Source organism: Sceloporus undulatus, chromosome 4 (assembly GCF_019175285.1).
Source record: "Sceloporus undulatus isolate JIND9_A2432 ecotype Alabama chromosome 4, SceUnd_v1.1, whole genome shotgun sequence".
NCBI classification, from domain to species: Eukaryota; Metazoa; Chordata; class Lepidosauria; order Squamata; family Phrynosomatidae; genus Sceloporus; species Sceloporus undulatus.
Genome location: NC_056525.1, coordinates 247,964,600 through 247,988,173, shown reverse-complemented (window position 1 = coordinate 247,988,173; position 23,574 = coordinate 247,964,600). Strand labels below are relative to the sequence as shown.

Genomic DNA, 23,574 nt, shown 5'->3' with positions numbered 1-23,574 from the left:
TAGGTTAAGCCAACCGTCTCCAGGACCTCATTCTCCAATCACTCCCATGAGAGTTTAGAAAAACAAATATTTAACTCGTCATTTAATTCGTAGAATTGGCTAAAAGAGAGGGGGAAAGAGGTAAATCGTCCCCTCTAAATCCGCCACGTTGGAACAGTCCGAGGGAGAGGCGGGGAGACTCCAAAAGGGAGGGAAGGCCAGGGGAAGAATCCAAAAACCAATAAGAGGAGGAGGAGGAGGCAGAGGCCATTCCGTGGCGCATGCGCACTGCCTGCCTTGCATTTGCATTCCAAGGCGCATGAGAGACAAAAGGAGGGAGCTTCCCCTCCCTTCCTCCCCTTATAACACTCTGAGGCCTGATTTTGAGGCGTTTTGGTCGCCAGGGAGTTGCCTTTTGCTTTCCTGGGCCCCTCTCAAGCCTTGTGGGGATGCTTTGATTGTGATTTCCTGCATGGCAGAATGGGGTTGGACTAGATGGCCCTTGTGGTCTCTTCCAACTCTACGATTCTGTGAGGGCAAGCCATGCTCTCTCGACCTCAAGGGAAGGCACCAGCAAGCCCTCCTCTGAAGAAACGTGCCCAGAAAACCGCACAATAGGTTCACCATAAGTTCAAAAAGACTTGAAGACATGCAACATAACAACAACACAACAACAGGGATGCCCGCCGGGTGACTTTTGGGCAAGTCACGCTCTCTCAGCCTCAGGAGAAGTCACCGGCAAAGCCCCCTATGAAGAAACATACCAAGAAAATGGCATGATAGAGTTGCCATAAGTTGAAAACGACTGGAAGGCACACAGCAACAACAACAGCAGGTGAACAGGGTGGCAAGGCTGGCATGGGGCCACTTGGCCACCCTGAGAGGGACCAAGGATGCTCGGCCACCTTGGCACCAATAATGTCTGACAAGCCCCAGGAGGCATTGCTAGGCCTGACGGACAGCCATCTTAGGTGCAGCCAACACAAGAGCCATCTTGATGGTGCCAGTGGTGGTACTGCTACTGCCAACTCCTCGCTGCCATCTGCACCTAAAATGGCTCTCCGTTGGGCCTACTCCATCAAGGACAAGATGCAAGCCATAGAACAGGTCAAAAGAGGCGAGTGGCAGGCCTCAGTGTGCCGGGATTTTGGGGTCCCCGGTGGCACCCTTCGCAGCTGGCTGAAGGATGAGATGAAGCTGCGCTGGTTCCTCAACCAGTTGGGTGGTGAGGTGGGCACCCAGCGCAAGAAGATGCGCCTGGTGAACGAGGAGATCGGCCGTGCCATCTACACTTGGTTCCTTGCCCTGCACCAGCACGGCGTGCCCCTCTCGGGCCCTGCCATCCAGGCCCAAGTGGAAGCCTTCGCCAGGCAGATTTACAGCCCTGAATGCACTTTTAAGGCCAGCCACAAGTGGTTCTGGTGATGGCTGAAGAGGCACGGCATCTCCAGCCAACGCATTTATGGAGAAGGGGCTGGCATTGGCAGGGGAGGCGACTCGTCTCCTCCTAAACCTGAAGCAGAGGTTGGCTCTGCGTTCTCCGATCCTTCTCCACCCATCCTGCCACCTTCAGCCACTGACGGAGGGGGTTACAGTGATGACCAAATTTACAATGCCAACGTCATCCACGTTTATTGGAAGACGCTGCCAGGCCAAGCCTGCCTGTTGCAACACCGTTCTTGTCAACAGCCTCCCTCAGCTCACCAACCACGGGTGAAAGACCGAGTCACCGTCTTGCTATCTACCAACCTAACTGGCTCCCACAAGCTGAAGCCTCTGGTAGTGGGAGACCTACAGGACCCTTCCTCTCTCCGTCACCAGGATAAGTTGCCAGCATGTTATTTTTACAGCCCCAGGGCGCAGTTTGATCCCGCTCTTCTCCGAGATTGGTTCTTTGACCATTTTGTGCCCTGCGTTAAAAGCTTCCTGCGCTGTCACCATCTCCAGCCAAAAGTGGTGCTCCTCCTTAGCTGCCCCCTAGTGTCCCCCGAAGGTGGTTCTGAGGAACCTTCCCAACTTCAGACTCCTGACGGCTCTGTCCGGGTTCTCCACCTTTCCATGGCGTCAGGGGCCTCCTTGGGAAGGGGAGGCCGTGTTTTGGCACCCCTTGAGCAGGGCGTGGTGGCAGCTTTCAAACAACTGTACAAGCAGGAGCTGCTACGGCTGGCTATGTCTTGCTTGGCATTGGGAAGTCTTGAAGGGTCCAAGCAAACTGGTGAGGACATTTCCCGGGACTTCCTTCATGCCTTTCTTCTCAAAGATATGCTGTGTCTAGTTGGGCTTTCTTGGGATCTCATCACTGCTGGCTCCATCAAGAAATGCTGGCTCCTTTGTTTGCGGGGTTCTTTTGAACCCCATTCCGGAGGGGACAAAGAGCCAAAGGAGGAGGAAGAGACTGCTGGTGTGGACAATCTGGCGCCCAGCGATCTCGCTCACCTGGCTGCTTTGATGTGCAAACACCTGCTGCCCGAGGAAGTGGCCAACTGGCTCCTCTTGGATGACAGCACAGATGCGGAGAAAGGAGAAGGGGGTCTTGCCCTTGTGGTGCAGAGTAAGAGAGGGACATGGCAGGATATGATGGTGGTGGGATGGAAGGAAACTATCCACCAGTACCCACTGCCCAGGAAGCTATAGAAGGTTTGCAGAAGGCATTGTGCTGGCTAGAGAGCCAGGACTCCCAGCAGGTTGGACCACTGAAGGTTGTGCAGCTGCGCTCCTTCATCCCCATGGCCCAGCGGCTGCAAGAGGCAGCGCCTTCCAATCCCTAGCAAGGACCAGAGTGGAGCAGCTGGATCCTTTCTGGAGTGCCTGTTACTGTTCATGCATCAATAGGGGATCCTATCCTGAACCTTTAATTATGGGGAGGTACTAATATATTCTGCATAACCAGGATATTGTTACAGGGTAATTCCTTCCCTCTCAGTTTTGTTTTTAGTTTTAAATGGGGAGCTGAAGTTCCTAAGCTTTGGTCCCATAAACACTAGTATCGTGGGGTTTGTTGCCTTCATTGCCCTTGGATGCTAATCTCTAGTTGATGGGGCAATTTTCAACTGCCTCAAAGAGTTTTTAAAATGTAGCCCTCTTAATACCAGCTAAAATCAAAGGGGCCAAGAGCAAATTATGATTTGGGAACCAGATGAAGACTCCCTGGAGAAGCTGTTTCCAAAAAGAATGAAAGTGGCTACTGTATTTCAAATGTGGGGAGGGAATGAATGGTACAAAACCCACCTAGGATTGTCCAAAAGCAATCTTCTTATAGGGTGGTGTTCTTTGGATGTGTTGGACTACAGCTGTCATGATTCCTTAGCCATTGGAGGGCATCAGTTTGCAGAAGGGTGATGTAAAGAACCGGATGCACACTCATGCTTGAAAAACCCACAAAAACTAAGCATTTCTGATTGTTGGCAGGACACACTGGTTGAGGTTGGCACCAGAAAGAATGTTTCAGACAACCAGAACTCACCTCCAGTAACTTGGGGACCATTTTTGCTTCTTTAGGGTGCCTCCTCACCCCACCAAAAAAAGCACCTATGGAGCGCAATATGCCTTCTAGATGCTATTTTTAGGGCTAGGAGTAATGGCAATTGGTGGATCCCATGTCCATGGGCTGGTGAATCTGGTGGTTTACCACCTTGGATAACGCCTACAAAGTTAATTACAACCTAGTGTGAATTCATCACCTGTGTCATGGGAACCACTACTGCAAATGATTAAGAGCGTGGGGTCAAGGTCTGCACAGGAACACACACCCTGAATTACCTGTATTGTTTAGATTGATTTCATGGGTCTTCCCTTGCTGGAACTGTCAATAGGATTTAGGTCTGTGTGCTATTTTTACTTGTCATTTTTGCATGGCAGATCTTTCTCCTGAATACATTCTGTGCAGGATAAAATGGGAAACTGCTTCTCTCCCAGCCCCTGTCCTTGGTATTGGTTGAAATCTAAGTCCTCTGTGATGGAGATAATCGCCAGTCTCATTTCTAAATTCAGAAGAAGCCTTCACTAAACAAAAGTGGTGGACAGAGGGTCTCTCAGCCATGATTTTATGGCATGTATTTTAAACATGTATAGAAAATCAGGATTGACACTTGCTGTGCTGATGCAAAGCATTGTCGGGGGGGACGGGACCTTGCTTCTTGGTCTTTGATTTCATATAGAGATGGGATGAGAAACATTTGACCGTTCAAATGTTTTGGACTACAGCTCTCACCGTCCCTTACCATGGTTTTTGCTGGTTTAGGGCTTCTGACAGTAAAAGCACAAAACATTTGGTAAAGAAAAGGTTCTCTACTCAGATACAGAATGTCCAGATGTTGAAGTGCAGCTCTCAGCAGCCCTGGCCCGCATAGGCTGCATCCACACTGCAGAAATAATATCTTGACAACACTTTCACTCCCATGGCTCAATGCTATGGGATTCTGGGAATTGTAGTTTGTTCTAGAGTCTATTTTTATAACAAACTACCATTCCCAGAATTCCATAACGTTGAGCCATTGCAGTGAAAGTGGTGTCAAGACAGATTATTTCTGCAGTGTGGATGCAGCCAAAGTCAGTGTTAAGGAATGCTTGAGGTTGTAGTCTGACAACATCTGGAGGGCAACATATAAGTAAATAATAAAAAATAAATACCTGGCATAGAACACCAGACTTTCCTTTTCCTAAGGATTACCACCCTATTTACTGTTTCTTGTAGAGTCTCTTTCCCCCTCTGTCTTTCTGAAGCACAACCCTTCTCCATCAGCTCAAGATGAGCAAGATAATACATTATGGATGTCTTTTCCATTCAATCACGTCATCTCACAGTATGAAAATAGCCCCCGTTGAGTCATTTGGGTTTCTCCAGACCTCTGACAAAGAGTGCTGTTTTGAAAGGTTTGTGTTTGTATGTCTCTCATCAGTTAAACTTGTGGCAGGCAATCCTTTATGGTAGTTACAAATGCATAACCTAGAGTGTTGTATTACATATTTGTGATCCCCACGTAACCCCTATTTTAGGGGCTACGTAGGTACCATGAAAGTCCGTCCTGCAGTCCCCATTTACTGAAAAGCAGCTGCTTCAAGTTCAAAAATGATCTTTGCTGCAAGGAGGAATTGCAACAGGGAAACAGACTCCCATCGCTCACAGCGGCTGCTTTTCAGTAAGTGGGGACTGATGAGGATGGGCCAGGATTCACAACTGGGTTCACAACTATGCTGCTTATGCATACCTATTTCCCATACAGGATAAAACTAGGAGCCTGCCTCTTAAGACCAATTCCTAGACCTTGGAAAGCAAACACTTCCTCTCTCTCTCACACCCCCCATGCGGCTACCACAGTTCTCAGAAATGTCTCATGCAGCATGGACATGCTGATTCTGGGAGCTATAGCTGAAAAAAGAGCAGTGCTCCCTGTCTTTGCAAATTCATATGTTGTTACTCAGTTTTCAGTGTGCTCAGTCAGCAAGTCTGAGGTTCACCAATAAATTACACATTCGGAATTTGTTTTTCTGCATGCATTCCTTTGCCACTCAGTAGCACCACCTTTAGATTTAGAACTGCAGTGTCCTTTGAAAAAGGAAACCATAGAACTGGGAAAAGTTTGTTTAGGCTTCTACACTTAAGTGAATTCTCATGCATAAATTTGGAAAACAAGTTAATGTTTAATGAGACGAAGGAAACTCATAGTGTGATGAAACTAGAAGAACTGGAATGCTTAATAACAAGGAGCTGATGTGGACCCTTCACTCCATGAGAAATAAGTGGGCATTTTTGTGCTAAACTAGACAGACAAGATCCTGCTAGTAACCAAAAGCGCCCACTTATTGTGTGTCTGCATGGGGTCAGATCACCTGCCTCAGGCTTTTTTCCATAGGAAATTATGGTAGAGATGCCATGTATAATATTTGAAGGCCCAGCAGCTCACTGCATGTGAGCCATGAAGGTAAGGTCAATTGGCAATAAGCCCATTCCATGTCCAGATGAATTTCTGCCCTCCTGGGCAAAAGGGGGACCTCCTTCAGCCACAAAGCTCTGCTGTGGCCACCTGCCCCGCTACCGCTTGCCCAGTTCGCGGGCCCGGCTGGTGGCTGCTTCCACTGCATTCATGACAGTTGCACGAAGAGACCCCTTCTCCAGCTCGTGCAAAGCATGGATTGTGGTGCCCCCCGGCGTGCAAACAGCACTCCTCAGGACTGCTGGGTGCTCCCCTGTTTCCAGGATCATTTTGGCTGCTCCCTGGAAGGAGAGGAAAGACAAAAGAAGGTTTGCATGGCTGTGGCGAAGAGGGTATGGAGTTCTGGATTTTAATAAGAGAGAAGCCCAGGTTCAGATCCTCTGCTCAGCCATTAGAGCCCAATGGGTTTCATATGGTCATTATGGCATAATGCAGTGGGCCATTAGTATCCTCTGGGCTTTGGACCCCCCCAGACAGATTTCAAAATCCATAAATGCTCAAGTCCCATTATGTGCAATAATGTAGTAAAAAGGTGTCTCCTTATATACAATGGCAAAATGAGGGTTTGCTTTTGGGGGGAAATTGGCAATATTTTCAATCCATGGATGGTGTAATTTGTGGATGAGGAACCCGTGGATACAGATACAAGTAGATCTGTTCCTGGGCATTACTAACTTTTGCAGAAAATTTGGTACTAAAGACAGAAATAACATGGAAAGAACTGGGAGAGACTCCAGCACCATACACACAAAAAAGCATTTCAATACCTTTCAGGAAACTTCGTGCAAAACTGATGATATGAATACATGAAATGCAACAACCAGGTCAGGCAAGCCTTGCAAAGTATGACAGAAACATTCTGAATCTTTCACACAATATTTGAAGGTTTCTTCCAAAATGCATCCAGGGATGCCTCTCTCTTTCATCAGTCTCCATTTTCTTATCATTTCACCTTTGTAGTTTTGTGAGATACTACATATTCCAGAATTTATAGTCTCTCACAAAGGCTTTGTCAGAGGCATTGGCTCCATCAACATTGCAGAATAGATGCAAGTTGACACCGCTTTAACTGCCATGGCTCAATGTATGGAATCTGAGGGTTTGTAGTTTTGCTGGGGCATGAAGGCTTTCTATCAGAAGATAAATACCTCACAAAATCTCAGAATTCCACAGCATTGATTCAGGGCAGCTAAAGAGGCATCAAGCCATTAATTCTGCAGTGTGGCAGCAGCCTTTGTTAAGTGAAGTATGCCTGTCTTTTGACCGTTTAGCTGACCTGATCATTTAGTCAGGCCGACTTGATCATTAGCTAGGATAAGCTTTGGGGACCTACATTTTTTGAAATCCCTGCAAGTTAATTTTAAGTTTGTTCTCTCTGATAGAAGATTATACTAATATTTCTTCTCTAAAAATGCACTGGGCTAGTTTAATGAATAATCCTTTTTTCCTGAACTACAGTCACTTTTTGGATGTTGCCAATGTTTTTTATGGAGATGGTGGCGCAGTGGTTAAATGCCTGTCCTGAAGCCACTCCCTCAAAACCATAAGGTTGCGATTTCAATAACAACAAAAGGGCTCAAGCTTGACTCAGGCTTGCATCCTTCCGAGGAGGTGGCTAAAATGAGTACCAAGATTATTGGAGGCAATTAACTTACAGTTGTAACCCGCTTAGACAGTTTTAGTTCAGTATGAAGCGGTATATAAATGAAGCTGTTTGTACAAAGTGACAAGGAACAGATAACCTCAGGTGCTGTGATCCCTGCAGGTGTTGCAAAGGAGGATGAATCTGACCCAGAATGGACAGGAGTGACATTTGAGGGATGGAATTCATATCAGAAACTGGGCTAGAACTACCACTTGAGCATCTTACCAAGAGAGTCTGAGCGGCAATCCTGTTGGCCATGGGTCCTGGCATCCCCATTTTAACAGCACCTTCTGCCAGCGCTTCGGCAAACATGTATACCTGGGATAGAGTGAGAAAGACATGGAAGAGAAAAGAGATCAGTATCCTAGAAACCTAGAATTGGAAGAGGCCATCAGATCTAACCCCCTGCTCAGTGCAAGATCTCCAGCTAGAGCATCCAGACTCTTTTTGTAGATAACCAGAGAAGGAACCCCCCCCCACCTCTAGGTAACTGGTTCCATTGGTGAACCCCTCTCATTGTCAAGAAGTTCCTTTTAATATGCAATCGAAATCTGCCCTCCTGTAACTTAAAACCATTAGGACTAGCCATCTTGAATATTGGTAGAAAGGTGCCATATTAATCCAAATAATTAAATACGTAAATCTACACTGCAGAATTAATGCACTTTGATATTGCTTTAGCTGCCATGGCTCAATGCTATGGGATTCTGGGGTTTATAGTTTTATGAGATTTGCCTTCTCTGCCAGAGAGCTGTGGTGCCACAAATCCCAGGATTCCACAGCATTGAGCCATAGCAGCTAAAGCATTTACATTAATTCTACAGTGTAGATACAGACCTAGTTTTACCTCCTGGGGTAGCAGAGAACAAACCTGCAGCCTCCACTCTGTGACAGATAGATACATCAATAGTGCAATCATATACCTTCGATCTTTTCATCAGGCTGAATATTCCCAGGTGCTTCAACCCTTGGTCTAGGCCAATGATTCCCAAACTTTGCTCCTCCAGGTGTTCAGGACTTCAATTCCCAGAAGCCCTAGAAAGCTTGACCAGCAGTCAGGAATTCTGGAAGCTAAAATCCAAAACATCTGGAGGACCAAAGTTTGGGAATCCCTGGTCTAGGCAAACACAGAGGGATGTGGGTTCTAGCAATTCCTTGGCCTCTTCCTTCCATTTCCAAGAATTGTAGGAGGCTAACAGAAGACCCAAAAGGAAAATAAGCACTCACATAGGCCACTCCACTGCCGCTCAAGCCAGCATGGATGTCGATATATGACTCTGGAGCCTCTTCGCACAGCCCAGAAGGAGACAGGAGCATCTTCAAAAGGTCCACCTCATTCTCCCCAACGCAGCTGCCCCGAGCCAGAATGATAGCGCCCGACTGGACCATGCAGGGAAGGTTGGGCATGATCCGCAACACCTTGGTCCCAGCAGGAAGATGCTGTGGGAGCCATAGAGGGAAATGTTGCCTGTTATATAAGTTTGATACAAGATTTGCTCAGAGAGGATGGGCTAGAACTAGTTTGGAATGAAACAAAATGCATGGATAATCTCACTTTCAAGATCTTGTAGGAACAACTCACAAGGATTTAGCTCAAGCCAAAACATTCCATCGAGACTTGCTGCATTCAGGGCATGCCATGTTATTTTGGGGCAAGATTATTCTTATGGTGCTAGGTTTTATATTAGAATATTACTTTCTCTTGCAGTATTATTCTGAAAGCCAGCATGGAGTAGTGGTTTGAGCACTGGACTATGACTCTGGAAACCATTCTGACTTGGAAACTCACTGGAAGACCTTAGGCAAGCCACACTCTTAGCCTCAGAGTGGGACAAAATATTTCCCCCCAAAATTGTCCAAAGTCTTCTGAGAATCCAATATGGCCCTTAGACCCTTTTCAACCTAGATGATTCTAGGTATGCACTGAAGCTGGGTCCTCACATTTTGTTGTTCTGTGCCATCAAATTGTTTCCAACTTACGGTGACCTTAAGGTGAAACGATCATGGGGTTTCCTTGGCAAGAGTTGTTCACGGAGGTGGTTGCCTTTGACTCCCTCTGAGGATGAGAATGTGTGATTTGCCCAGGGTCACCCAGTGGGTTTCCATGCCCAAGTTCTCCAGAGCCATAGTCCAATGTTCAAAATTGCTTTATTATTTAACTATATAATATAGTCCATTCTATATCCAAATATCATAGAGAGGTATCCAATAAAATCAATTTAAATCTCTAAGAATAATTTAAACAGATTAGCAGGTTCAACTAACTGAAAAGTTAAAACAGTTTAATAACATCATTTAAAACAATGCAAATGTGCTAATTTGGAGGAAAACAGTTATTGTTATGAGCACAAATAGTTATGGCTGCTGGAAGTAAGTTATTTGGCATTGTTTTCCTTTGCTTCATCCTTTACATCCTTCATTACATCCCCCTAAGTTTTACCCTCAACATATCCACGGGCCAGATTAAAATCCATAATTTTGCCCCCAAAACCTGCTTTCAACTTATATATGAGGTCGACTTATAGTCGAGTATATACAGTATGCCCCTATGGTTTTGGTAAAAAGCTATGCTTTTATTTGCTGCTGGAAGAACATCAGCATTGCACCAGTCAGACCATTCTATAACTGGGGCATCACAGCAGAGAAGGCCCTGTTTCCACATCCTTAGACAGTGTATTGCCACTGCTGGTGGGATGCAGAGGAGACCCGCCTCACTATAGCTCATGTGTTCCTCCAGTGAGCTGAAGCCCCACAAGAACCAAGTATGAACCTCACCAACACTTCTACACAATGGGGCCCTCCTCTGGGGATGTGATCTGTGGGGCCAGAGGGTCCAGGAACCTACTTCTTCAAGGGTCTGGAGCGTGACTCCAGCAGCCATGGAAATGACAACATGTTTGGAGTTGACAGCCGGGGCAATTTCTTTCAGAACAGCAGGGAGGATGTGAGGCTTGGTAGCCAGGAAGATGAAGGTACAGTTCTGCAGCACTTCTAGGTTAGAGTGTGTTGTCTTGCAGGAAAGGGTCTTCTTGCCATAAGAGAGAGCAGAAGAAAATACAAGATCAGAAGAAAAATGGGGTACAACATGGCAAAACTCACCAGCATTACAGATTGAGCATCCCTTATCAGAAAATCCAAAATCTGAAGTGCTCCAAAATCCAAAACTTTTTGAGTGCTGACATGATGCTTCGAGATTTCAAAATATTTTTGATTTTTGGAATACAAGTAACATCGTATTCGCGAGGCTGGAGAGATGCAAGGATCCGTGAAATGGAGGGAGGTGTGGATTTGTGCCAAGCACTACACTTGGCTTCCTTTCACTTCACAGATCCTTGTTTCTCCAGCCTTGCAAATAGAGTAGAAATTGAGTCTCCCTTATCTGAAATGGTTGGGAACAGAAACGTTTTGGGGTTTTTTTGGTTTTTGCAATACCTCCATTTGCGCATATATACATAATGAGGTATCTTGGAGATGAGACCCAAGTCTAAATACAAAATATATTTATGTTTCATATACACATAGCCTGAAGGTAATTTTATACACAATATTTTTAATCATTTTGTGCACAAAACAAAGTTTGTGGATACTGAACCACCAGAAAACAAAGGCATCACTATCTCAGCCACCCATTAAAGATGTCAATCCAGTGTTCAAAACACTTCTGGTCACAAGCATTTCAGATAAGGGATACTTAACCTGTACTTTCACAACAGCTTCAGCCAAGGAGCCAGCTCAAAATTTTCTGATACTCAGGATAGTTTTTAAGGCAGTCATGGGCAAGTGCCAGGAGTTAAAAGGTGCATGGTGCCCCCAAACTTTTTGGGTGGGTGCATACCCCACCTCTCATCTCTTAAGCATCTCCTTTGCCTCCAAATACCCGCAGGGAATGTGTGGGCTATTTGTAGTAACATTTCCACCCCACAGCTCAGGGCCGTCTAAAACCCAGAGCAGAGTCACAAGCTCTCTGGCGTGGGACTACAAGCTGCCGCTATGAGCAACCAAGATGGTGTTCTTTCATATGGCCTGTGGTCCTTATTTCTTTTAACTGTTTGTGCATGTTTTAGACAGATTTTTTAAAAGAAAGTTTTAATCTGTTTTAAAGAAAGTTTTTTAATCTGTTGTGCATCATCTTGGGAACACTGGTTGACTGAGGCTGCATTGACACTGCAGAATTAATGCAGTTTGACATTGCTTCAACTGCCATGGCCCAATGCTATGGAATTTTGGGATTTGTAGTTTTGTGAGACATTTCATCTCCACAGGCCTCGCTTTTTGGCCCTTCACATACCTGGAACTTGTCCAAATTCCTGTTGGATGGAGCACTGGCAAAGATATTCACTGCTTGGACATCTCCTGAAGAGGAAAGAAGGAGAAAGAAAGGATCACTGACTACAGAATGAATTATACATTGTTCAGATACACAACTTGCAGGGGAGAAAAAAAACCACTTATCACCACACTTCCAATTATCTAAATCATATCTGATTTCTAAATTTCTAAACAGCTTCTGTTAAAAGCTAAGTTAGAAGCTATGATTTCTGCAATACAGCAATAAAATCCAAGTAAGTTTTAAAAATAGACCATAAGTAGCTCCACCAAACTCTCTTCTCAACTGGAACATTTGCTTTTTATTTAGCATGCCACTGATACGGTTAAATTGAGGCAAGTTTCAGCTTTGAGCCAATTCCAGAGGATACACGCCACAACAGAGAAGACCTTTCCAGTTTTCACTGTTTGGAGGAAGATACCCAAATCATGCTTCTGCTGTCTTTAAAAAAACCTGGATAATGAATCGTCTGCTAAAGAAACTCTCTGGACCCCAACATACTGGACAATTACCCTCCGGTCTCCAATATTGCGTTTTTGGATATGGTACTGGTGATCGGGCGTGTGATGGTAATCCAACTCCAGGGCTTCTTAGATGAGAGGTCTTATCTCGATGGGTTTTAACCTGGTTTTCAACTTGATCCTGGGATGGGAACATCCTCAGTCGCCATCCTGGATGTTCTACGTCTGTAACCGCACCAGAAGAGTGTGTCTCTGGCTGTTCCACTTGACTTCTCAACAGCTTTCGGGGCGACCGACCATGGCAACCTTCAAAGTTGTCTTGCTGGAATGGGGCTTCTGGGGACCGCGATAAAGTAGTTCGGATTCTTCCTGGAGGGAAGATTCCAGAAGGTAGTACTGGAAGGGGATTCTTGCTTGACACAGTCAACCTTGGGTGTCCCACAACCATCTCTATTATCCCCTGCGCTATTTAACGTCTACATGACACTTCTGCAAGAGACTACCCAGGCGTACAGAGCTGCCCGTCACCAACATGCAGATGATAGACTGTTCTAGATCACTTATCACTTCAGTCCAGGGAAGCTGTAGAGACTCTGAACCAAGGTCAGTGGTGGGCTGGATGAGGCCAAGCAAGTCAAAATTCAAGTCAAGAGAAGAGGTGCTCTTTGAAGGAGACCGGCCGACTTGGAGATAAGGTGCCCAGCCTACTTTGGACAGGACTGGACTTCTTTTGAAAGTCTATGCGCACAATTCTGAACTGAGGTTTTGTAGCATAAGTGGAATGGTGCACTGATCATTCTACACAGCTCTTTATGTTCAATGGCAACTTTGTGCAACCAAATGCACAACCAATAAATGTATACATATATGGGGCACAGTGAAGGGGTCTAAAAATTTAATGGAGGGGAAGGGTTGCTGGGAATCTAAAAATGTCTGCGGGGCACATATTGAATGCCTTGGGATGCTATATTGTTTTAATGTATTTTAGATATTTTTATCTTCTTTTTTAATTTTATTGCAGTAGTTTAATATTATTTTAATGTATTATTTTTGTATCTTTTTAACTGTATTGTTTTTAATGTTGTAAGCCACCCTGAGTCCCAGTCCTGGGAAAAGGATGGGATATAAATAAATATAATTAATAAATAAATAAAGAACGTCCTGGCAATAAGGGCTATTCGACAGTGGAACACACTCCTTTGGAGTGTGATGGTCTCCTTCCTTGGAGGTCTTTAAACAGAGGCTGGATGGGGATGCTATGACTGAGAGTTCCTGCATTTATTTATTCATTTTTATGGTATTTATACCTCGCTCTTCAGCCCTAAAAGCTATCAGAGCGGCTTACAATGATTATTTTCAATTAGATGGTTCCCTGCCCTCAGGTTTGGTTGGACTGGATGGCCCTTGGGGTCTCTTCCATCTCTCTGATTCTATGAAACATGGCCCACTGATGCTCTTTCTCCATCTCTGTTTTAGGGGCTCTTTGGAAGAAAGTAATCTTGTATACTATACACTCCCAAGACACTACCTTGGTCAGTATTAGGGATGGTAAATCTCGACATCTCCAAGTCCCAACAGATGTTGAGAACAATAAAGCAGGAGGTTCGAGACACTCAGGCCTTCACAAACACATAATGATGGGAAACTGCGCAGCTTTTTCTCAAAATCTGTACAGCTTCCCCAGAAAACTGTATACTGCAATTCTGGACACTGTGCTGCTCCTCCTTGGAACTGCACAGCCTTCCCGGAAAACTCTGCAGCTTTCAGTATAGAAAGAACTATTTTCAGGAACCACATGCAACCAAATTGTTTTTGCTCAAAATCTGCAGTGTTGCACAACAAAACCACGCAGTGGCTATTTTTGTGCAACATTGGTGATTTTGCACAACGTTTTGGTTGGTTTTTTAATGATAAAAACAGCAATGCTGCTCCACAAAAATGTCGCAGAACAAAACCACGGTGTGGCTGCAGCTTCAGTCGGCCAGAGTTTCTTTTCCTATTGAATAACATTTGGGTTCCTTCAACTTTCAAACCGGCAAAGGCTGCCGCCATGACATCAAATGCTTCATCATGTTCTTTTTTTCCGTATGGGGACACAGTGTGCAATTTTTTGCATTGTGCAACATTTTGCATTTCCCCCCAGGATATAATAAAAAACAACGTAAATGGGTGATGCTCCCTCCACTTCAGGGAACTGTAATAAAAGAAGACTGAGTGTAAGTTTTGCTTGGAAAGATACACAGTTTATGTTTGCTGGATACAAAAAAATATTCCCACAAATTGTGGGAATTTTAATGTGCCATTTCCCTCCCACCCACTTTTCTGGATGGGTCGGAAACTCCAAATTCAGCCCCGGTCAGGAAATCGATGAATTTCCGTTCCTTCCCTGGTGCACAAAAGAGGCTTTGCTGGTGGTTGCAATGCTCTTTCTCTTTTTAAAGATGGTTTGTGAACTATAACCTGTTGAGAAAGTTCCCACAAAGGTTTTCCCCAAGACCATGTCTCTGAAGATGATTCTTCTCCCTTTGCTCTGTGCCAGTTGTGCCAGTGGCCAGTCTTATTTCCAGCTGAAATGCAAAGCCCTGGGTATCACTATTAAAGCACTAAATGGCTCAAGAAAAATACAGTCGTCTTTCCATCGCCACTAATTCTTCATCCACGGATTCAACAATCCACAGCTTGAAAATACTAAAAAAGTAATGTAAATTCCAAAAAGAAAATCCTGATTTTGTCATTTGATTTAAGGGGCACCATTTTATTATGCCAGCTCATTTATTTTGAATATCCCACTTTTTTTGACCTAGAAAGTCCATAATTAAGATGACAAATCAGAGCGACTTGTGTGCCATTACAAAGAATGTTTCTTCATACAATTTACAGATCAAATTGGATACAAGAGGCAGGATTTAGTTGGGTTGTTTTTGTTGTTGTTGTTGTGCATAGAATAATGTGGGCTTTGTTGCTAACTGCCATTAAGTTAGTGCCCACTTATGCCAACTGCATGAATAAGAGACATCCAAGGAAATGCATCTGAGGAAGTAGACTGAAGTCTAGGAAAGCTCATGCTGCCAATTTCTTTCTTTCAGTGAGTCTCAAAGGTGCCACAAGATCTCTCTATGTACAGACATCCAAGGCGTTCTGTTATGAACAGCCCTGCTCAGGTCTGGCAAGAAAAAAAGAACAGATTAGTATATTTCCACGAACAACAGAAATTTTCCACAATGGGTGAAAAGCCATAAAAAGCTCAGATACGCCCAGAAGCAAAACTTTCCCTAATATGTTTTTCTAGCACAATTTATAGCACCTATCTGCCCAATTTTTCCAGGAAGCAGCTCTGTTTGTTTCCAGGGGTATACTCTGAAACAAATGAGGGCCAAAGCTGAATATTTGGCAGATGTCGCTGAATTAATGCTTTAAGACTTCTCACCCCCAAAAATGAAACACTCCATTCTATGGGTGACCTTAAAAAGTGGGAACAAACATTTGCAAAGAGAAAAACCAATGTAGAGTCAGTAAAAATAAGACATTGTTTACCTATCTCTGTGAGGTTTCTCTCTCATTCATTCACTTTCCCTTATGCACTTCCTTTTTTACTGACTGAAAATTGTGGCGTATTTGAAATGGCCCTGGGAAACGTCTCCAGGAAAGTCTCTCAAAGATCCACAGGCAGATCTCAAATGCCTTCGCTTGACTCTTGTAGGATAACATGCTCTCTCAAAAGCCTTTCCACAGAAAATATATTTGGCAGGTTAAGACAAATGTTTACCTTCCACCTTTCTGTCCTATTCTACTTGCATTGTTAATACAGTGGGCCCTTTTTATCTGCTGGGTTCAGTTCCAAAATCTGTGGATGCTCAAATCCCATTAACTCCAAAGGCATAGTAAAATGGTGTCCCTTATATAAAATGGCAACGTCAAGGTTTGCTATTTGGAATTTATACTTTTTTGTTGTTGAAAATTTGAAGCCATGGATGCTTGAAATCGTGGATAAAGAATCTCTGAATACAGAAGACTGACTGTACTGTTTTCCAAAATGTGGTCTAATATTCCAAAATGTGTAAAAGAACTCACTACCTTCTTTTCACATCACACAGTTACAGCACTTTGATCCTACTTTAGGTGACATGGTTTGCCTTTGCCTTCCTCTGAGAAGGCGCGACTTGCCCATGGTCACCTAGTAGGTTTCCATCCCTGAGCAAGGATTCAAACCCTTGTTCTGGCCCTACATAAACATTTCCGGCATGCCTTTCGGAGGATCTCCCATCCAAGCCCAACCCATTTAAGCTTCCAGACACAGTCAGGGGTATTCAGGTTGTTATGATGGTATCTATACCTTGCACTGGCAAGGCATATAGCTGCCGCACCTCTTCTCAAGGCATAGAAATTTCCCTTACGAAACAGTTTACCTCGCTCACCTTCCTAGATTTTCTGCCTCATTAATTTATTTAAACTAACCAAGCCAAGGATTGAGCCACACTGGATTAGAGGAAAGGTCTGTTTTGTCCAGTCCTGCATTCTCACCAATGTCAAGACTCTGACCCAAAGGCCCAGACCTTGGCAATGGTGCTTTGTAAAATATCCGGCCCCAGAAGCCACCATCCGACACGGAAAGTGCCAGGTTGGGAATTGTGGTATGAAAATAGTACGGTTTGCAAATTCTGGCACTCGGCAAATCTAGACGTGCCCAGAGTCCTGAATCCTTCCCATTTCTTGCAGTCTTATAGAGAAACAAGTGCCTCCACTTTGTCTAATAGGATTTCTTCCCCAGATGGGCTTTAAGGAACTGTAGCCTCAAACTGTAGCCAAATTACTCTTGTTGGGACTACCAATCCCAGAATCCTCCAGACAGTGGCCATGCTGGGAGCTATAGTCCAACATCACTTTCCCACCCTGTTTTGTTTTTGTGTGTCATTTCTGACTTACAGCGATCCTAAGGCAAACTTGAGAGTCAGTTGTGGCATAGCAGTTTGAGTGTTGGACTATGACTCTGGAGACCAGGGTTCGATGCCCAGCTTGGCCATGAAACCCAATAGGTGACCTTGGGGAAGTCACACTCTCTCAGCCTCAGGGGAAGGCAATGGCAAACCTTAGGGTCACCGTTAAGTCGGAAACAAATTGAAGGCACACAACAACACCTAGCATCAGAGAATTTGGCAAACTTAGCCTTGTTGGGTTGCCAATCCCAGAATCCCCCAGCCAGCGGCCATGCTGGGAGATGTAGTCCAATATTACTTTCCCACACTCTTCTGTTGTTGTAGGCCTTCAAGTCATTTCTGACTTCTGGTGGCCCTATGAGATATTCTATACCTTATGTGCCCCATCCTAAGGTTTTCTTGGCAAGATCTATCCAGATGAGGTTTGCCCTTGTCTTCCTTTGAGGCTGAGAGAGTATGACTTGCCCAATGTCAGCCCAGTGGATTTCCATGGCTGAGCAGGGATTCGAACCCTAGTCCCCCAGAATCTAGTTCTCAGAAAGGGATCAGACTCAGGCTCAGAGAAGGAGAGACTTGGAGGGCGTTTAATGGTTTTGTTTTTCCTACAATGTACTCCTCTGGAAGGGTTTCTTTTATTCTATTCATTTTAATCGATTATATGTACAGTGCTGTGTGAATTTACAGCGCTTTAGAAAGAAGGCTAAACAACAACAACAACAGCAGCAGCATATTGTATTTTACCGGCTGCTGGTTTTATGCATTTCCTTTTAAAACTGAATTTTAAAACACGGTGAGCCTTGAGGAAAGGCGGGATTTATTATGAAAACGGTTTACTATGATTTATTTCTGTTGTGGTTTATTTTGTTCTTATTCCGCCTCTGTCCAGGAAAAGGGACCCCAGAGAAAGACACTTAGAAAGCTTGACAACAGACATGTAAACACAATTAAAAGAATCCAGTTAAAACAGTACAAAATTGACATTTAAAAAACCCATCCTTATTATCATTGAGCCCAGGGTTTATGCACCCAGGAGGCGGGTGCTGGGACTTGTAGTCCACAATGGTTTTTCTTCCCCACTCTCTTCTTTTGCCTCTCCTCAATACGAATAGGATCGTTACTATCGTTATTATCGTGGTATTTTGGATTTTAACAGGTTGAGCTTTGAGGAGAAGCAGGAAAGAAATACAATTTATCATCATCATCATGATGTAACTCAGGGCCTGAGGCACCACTGTGGGGATGCTGGGACTTGTAGTCCAACTTCTTCCATTTTGGGGGGGATTGAGGGAGAAGAAAAGCCCCCTGCAAGGCCTGCCCCCCTCGGGCCCTGTCCCCCATGCCCTCCTTCCTCACCCGCCAGGAGCATGGCCTGGGCCACCGCGCTGGCCATCCTCCCTGCGCCGATGAAGCCCACTCTCAGCTCCCGCAGCTTCTCCATCTTCCAAGGGTCCTCCTTCTATGCTCCGCTTGCTTCACTCCTTCCCTCCCTTCCTGGGTGGTCTGGTCTGCCCCATTCATACCTTTCCTTCCTAGACCACGCCCCTCCCTTTCAGCCGGCAAGCCAATCGGAGCCACTCTTTCTCTCCCGTTCCTCCAACGAAAGCGAGAGCGACGCTGATTGGCTAAAGCGCGAGCCCCGCTCCCTGCTCATTGGTGGATTGTTGTCCGTTCGTTTTTTTCTCCTCCGCCTCTCCGTTACAAACGCCCCCTTCCTCGCCTGCTTGCTTGGGATTGGTCGGCGTCCAGCTGCGGATTGGCCGAGCCGCCTGTGACGTCACAGGGGAGTTTTTATGAATGGTTTGGTGGCTGCCTCGCCCGGGAAGGTTTGAAATGCGGGTTTTGGGAGGCTCCTTCAAGGAAGAGCCGCTGCTGCTTCTGGACTGGTAGGTACTTAACAACAACAACAACAACAACACTTGAGCCTTGCTTCCCACCTCCTTAGGGATGGAAGAGGAACCTGGGTCCATTTGGTATTAATATATATATATTCCTAAATTAAAACCTCCCCCAAAATAAAAAAAATGTGAATTAAAAATAAAAATATTAAAATTCCCCAATTAAAAGCCAATCTTCCGAAGTCGGCAAAAAGTCGAAGCTCCGTGGCGTATTCCGCATTTTGGTCGGCCGATAAAGGTATCACCGCGGTAAAACCACTTTTATTCTTCTTCAGTTTGGGCTGAATCCGCAGGCCTTATCTCTCTACACCAACAAAATGTTCCTGATGCAAAAACATGGAGAAGCGGACTTTAAATTTCCTGGGCTTTGGAAATCTCCCAATTGCGGCATGTAATAATAATAATAATAATAATAAGTTTTAATAAATGTATTCATTAAAGGTCTGCAAAAGATGCCCTCCCCAGCATACCTTCTTCACTAAGGACTGGAACAACATACAGGCAGCATCTGACTAATATCTCCAATTGTTTTTATTTTCTCCTGTTTGTTAATAAACATCTTTCCTGATGAAGAAGAAGCCCATAGACTTGTTTCGAAAGCTTGCGACAAGTATATTGTGCATTTCGGTTGGTCAATAAAAGGTATCACTGATGGGTTTTTGTTTGTACAGATTAACATGGAAATCCCTTTCTCTCAACCAAGGGTTACACTGTATACATATATATGTGTGTGTGTGTGTGTGTGCATCTACACACACACACACACACCCCACTCACTTCCATGCCAGCGTTCTCTGAAGATGCCAGCCACAGATGCTGGCGAAACGTCAGGAATAAACTCTTCTAGAACATGGCCTCACAGCCCCAAAAGCCCACAAACATTTATAATACTGGATACTTCTGCTCTTGTGTGTTGTGTTGCGGTGTGCCTTCCAGTTGTTTCTGACCTGTGGCAACCTTAAGGAAGGTCTATGTGGGGTTTTCTTGGCAAGATTTGTTCAGAGCGGGGGGTTGCCATTGCCTCTCTCTGAGGCTGAGAGAGTGTTACTTGCCCAGGGTCGCCCCATGGGTTTCCATGCCCAAGCCGCAATTCAAACCTTGGTCTCCCAGGCCTCATTCCCACTACCTTTTAAACCGGATCACAAATCAGTTTGAACTAGTTTAAATGACCCTGGTTCTCACTTGAACCAAATCACTGAAGCACAATAGACCCATTTAACCCACAATTTTTGACGCTGATTTTTTCTGCATATTTTTGGATAAATCGTTTCCGCGCAAGTGTGAGCCAGGTGCGGATCGGGATCGATTTAAATTTGCCCTTTGGGCGGCTGGAGCAGGTCCAATTCGAATAGATTCATTTGTCAATGTGAATAACTCACAAGTGAGTTATTTTATTTTATTTTGCGGCAAGAAAATGCGACCGGGGGAAATGTTGCGCGAATCACGCTCCGCTGCCAAACTGATCCATTGATTCAGATCACAAAGCAATTCATTTGCAAGTGGGAATGCAGCCCCAGATTCCTAGTACAGTACAGGACTCCAACTGCTGCACAGCACTGGCTCTCTTGTTGTTGTTGTTGTTGTGTGCTTTCGAGTCATTTCCGACTTATGGGGCTTTCTTGGCAAGATTTGTCCAGAGGAGGTATGGCATGGCCTTCCCCTGAGGCTGAGAGAGTGTGACTTGCCCAAAGTCTCAGTGTGTTAGGGACAAATGGGAGAGCACCCACCTTCTTCTTGCTCTTCTTGTGGGCTTTTCTTTTTCTATGGGGGGAGCATGGAATGGTCCCAGTTGGAAACCATGCCCTGGATGACGCAGACTTCAGATTTGCTCTTTAGTCTTACAAAGGGGCCACTTATCTGGAACGTAGAACTGGCTCTGCAGTCTCTTGTGAAGACTGATAGTATAATCCTATCAAAACAAGAATTTCGTGGGGTCCATCTGTTGCAGCAAAAACAACAAAGCGTCTTATGGGAGGTTTAAAGCCTGGCTGGTTTTATTGGACACAAACTTTCCCTTTGCATCAATTGTTCTCTAATCAAAAACTAAGTCCTTTGAACAAAGCAGAGTCTTGTTAGAGCAGATATAGTCTTATCAATATTGCTGTTGGGGGATTCTGGGAGGTGCAGTAAGTGTTTGGGTCTGTTAAATCCCAGGCATTCGACATGCCATTGGGGGGATTCTGGGAGTTGGAGTAACGTGAAAAAGGACTGCATTTTCCCCATATGAGCTTGACTGGACTCTAATATCTTCTGAGGAGGCTTTTCTCTTAGAGTACATCCGCACTGCAGAAATAATTCAGTTTGACACTGCTTTAACTGCCATGGCTCTTTTCTCTCTCTTGCAGGGTATCCTCCAAAGATGCCACCCCAAGATTGCCAGACCTTCGTCCTCCCGTTTTTTCATGCTTCTGCTCATTGTCCCCTCCTTTGGGTTTTTCGGCTGGCTCTCTCGAAGTGCGACTCCAGCCCCTCTTCCAGACCCAAAAAATGCTCCCAACCCAGGAAATCTTCCACAAGTTCCTTTTGAGATGACCACAGGAGACGAGAGGTTCTTAGCTGAGGCCCAGCGGCTGCATCTGTCACCCCTGGATTCCTGTCACCATAAGGTTTGGCTGCTACTCCTCATCTGTATTGATATCCTGCCTTGTGCCCAAGACTGCAAGTGCATCTACACTGTAGAAATAATGCAGTTTGACACCACTTTAAGTGCTGCAGCTCCATTTGACGGAATCCTGGGATTTCTCGTTTTACAAGGTCTTCTGCCTTCTCTGCCAAAGGTTGCTGGTGCCTCACAAAACTCCAGATCCCAGGATTGTGTAGAGTAGAATCCAGACAATTAAAGTGGTGTCAAACAGCATTATTTCTACAGTGTAGATGGGACTCATGCTTAGATTAGAATTTAAAAACAGAAATCAATACATCAGTGTGAAAACCAAATTGATCTATTCAGCATATTAAAAATACAAACTCTAAAAAAGATGTTAGAAAGTTAAACAATGCAGTTTGAAACAATACAGCACTTAATGGCCCTTTTGTTAAAGCCTTCCATTGCAAAAACCCATCTGAATTTTTTCTTAAAACATCTTTATCTGCCAGCCTTAATGCAGATGTCGGAAGCTGTATGTCCCAGAGGTTTCCACTCTGCTTTCTAGTAGTAAGCCTGGAGAATTTATATTCTTTTGGACTGCAGCTTCCCCTGATGCTGGCTGAGGGAATCTGGAAGTTGTAATCCAAAAAAGTAAGTTTCCCGGCTCTGGTAGAAACCACAGTTACTCTCTTGTTGATGGTTAGCAAGGCTAAAGTATCAATGGTCCAACTGAAGCAATTGCTCCAACCCCATCATAGGTCAAGGGAGCAGTGTTGTAGGAAACAAGCATACAGGCATAACTCAGTTAACAAAACCTGTGACAAAGGCTTTTTATACCCACTCAGCCCTCCTCCTCCTTTGCCTAGTTGGAAGGCAAATACTGTACTTTATACACAGAACCTGAAGGTAATTTTATACATAATATTTTTAATTATTTTGTGCATGAATCAACATTTGTGTACACTGAACCATCAGATAGCAAAGGTGTCACGCTCTCAGCCACCCAGGTGGATAATTTTGGATTTGGGGATATTTCAGATGTTAGAATTACAGATAAGGGAGACTCAACCTGTAATGCCTGGAAACGCATCTGTTTTGTGAAATGAAATATGGTTTTCTTCATCTTCTTTCTCGTTCACTTTGTGAATCTCCCAATGTTTGCTACAGTGGGCTCTCTGTATCCATGGATTCTTCATCCACAGATTTAACCATTTACAGCTTGAAATATATTAAAATTATATATATAAATTCCAAAAAGAGAACCTTGATTTTGACATTTTATATCAGAGACACCATTTTACTATGCTGTTATGTTTAATGGGACTTGAGCATCCACAGATTTTGGTATCCAAGGGAGTAGAGGGAACCAAACCCGATAGAAAACCAAGGACCTGCTGTACCATGAATACTTTTTGGCTTTCTTCTTGTCTTTTCTGCAAGGTTATAGCAGAGCTCCGTTCATCTTGCACAGACCTGACTGAAGAGCAGCTAGCCAAGCTGGGGGTGTCCTTGTTCAATTGTCAAGCCAGCGTTGAAGGTCGGCGGACTTATCTCTGCACCACAGACATGGTAAGTAACCACGTTTGGGAATAGAATAGCACTGCCCTGAAATACACAAGCAGCCCTTGTTCCCACGGCTCTCTGGGCTGAATTCTTTGCTTTAATGAACTGGAGTGGTCAGGCAGAGGCATATAAACCAGGGCAAATGTTGAGACCTGCAGGGAAGGGCTTTCTTTCAGTCCCGTCACATTTGCAAGTGCTATTGGTGAGGATTTGGGAGTGAACCTTCTCCATGGCTGCTCCCAGGCAGTAG

General features: G+C 44.7%; 3 protein-coding genes across 6 annotated transcripts in view; 2 read left to right on the top strand and 1 right to left on the bottom strand.

Annotated features, from left to right (window-relative positions):
- The first annotated feature begins 738 nt into the window (after window positions 1–738).
- TIGD5 (tigger transposable element derived 5) lies at window positions 739–5,519 on the top strand. Its single transcript, XM_042465036.1, is given in 2 exon segments — window positions 739–2,518; window positions 2,521–5,519. Coding segments are annotated over 2 exon segments (1,908 nt in total). The 5' UTR covers window positions 739–837; the 3' UTR covers window positions 2,748–5,519.
- An 80-nt stretch (window positions 5,520–5,599) lies between these two features.
- Window positions 5,600–18,804, bottom strand: PYCR3 (pyrroline-5-carboxylate reductase 3). 4 transcript variants are annotated; one of them, XM_042465037.1, is made up of 7 exons: window positions 18,633–18,804; window positions 12,397–12,714; window positions 11,846–11,910; window positions 10,403–10,585; window positions 8,785–8,997; window positions 7,783–7,875; window positions 5,600–6,193 (listed from the first exon to the last, which is right to left on the bottom strand). In XM_042465037.1, the coding sequence occupies exons 1-7, from the start codon at window positions 18,715–18,717 to the stop codon at window positions 6,011–6,013; spliced, it is 1,140 nt and encodes a 379-aa protein (XP_042320971.1). In that variant the 5' UTR covers window positions 18,718–18,804; the 3' UTR covers window positions 5,600–6,010. The 4 variants fall into 4 exon arrangements, with proteins under 4 accessions (XP_042320971.1, XP_042320972.1, XP_042320973.1 ...); XM_042465038.1 differs by having other exon boundaries at window positions 10,403–10,582; XM_042465039.1 differs by lacking the exon at window positions 12,397–12,714.
- A 308-nt stretch (window positions 18,805–19,112) lies between these two features.
- The window catches only part of LOC121929179 (protein brambleberry-like), a 41,858-nt gene continuing 37,396 nt past the window's right edge, over window positions 19,113–23,574 (top strand). The window contains exons 1-3 of the mRNA XM_042464488.1: window positions 19,113–19,162; window positions 21,520–21,780; window positions 23,202–23,330. Coding sequence (XP_042320422.1) covers window positions 21,577–21,780; window positions 23,202–23,330 — 333 coding nt within the window. The 5' untranslated portion in view covers window positions 19,113–19,162; window positions 21,520–21,576. The remainder of the gene's footprint in view (window positions 19,163–21,519; window positions 21,781–23,201; window positions 23,331–23,574) is intronic.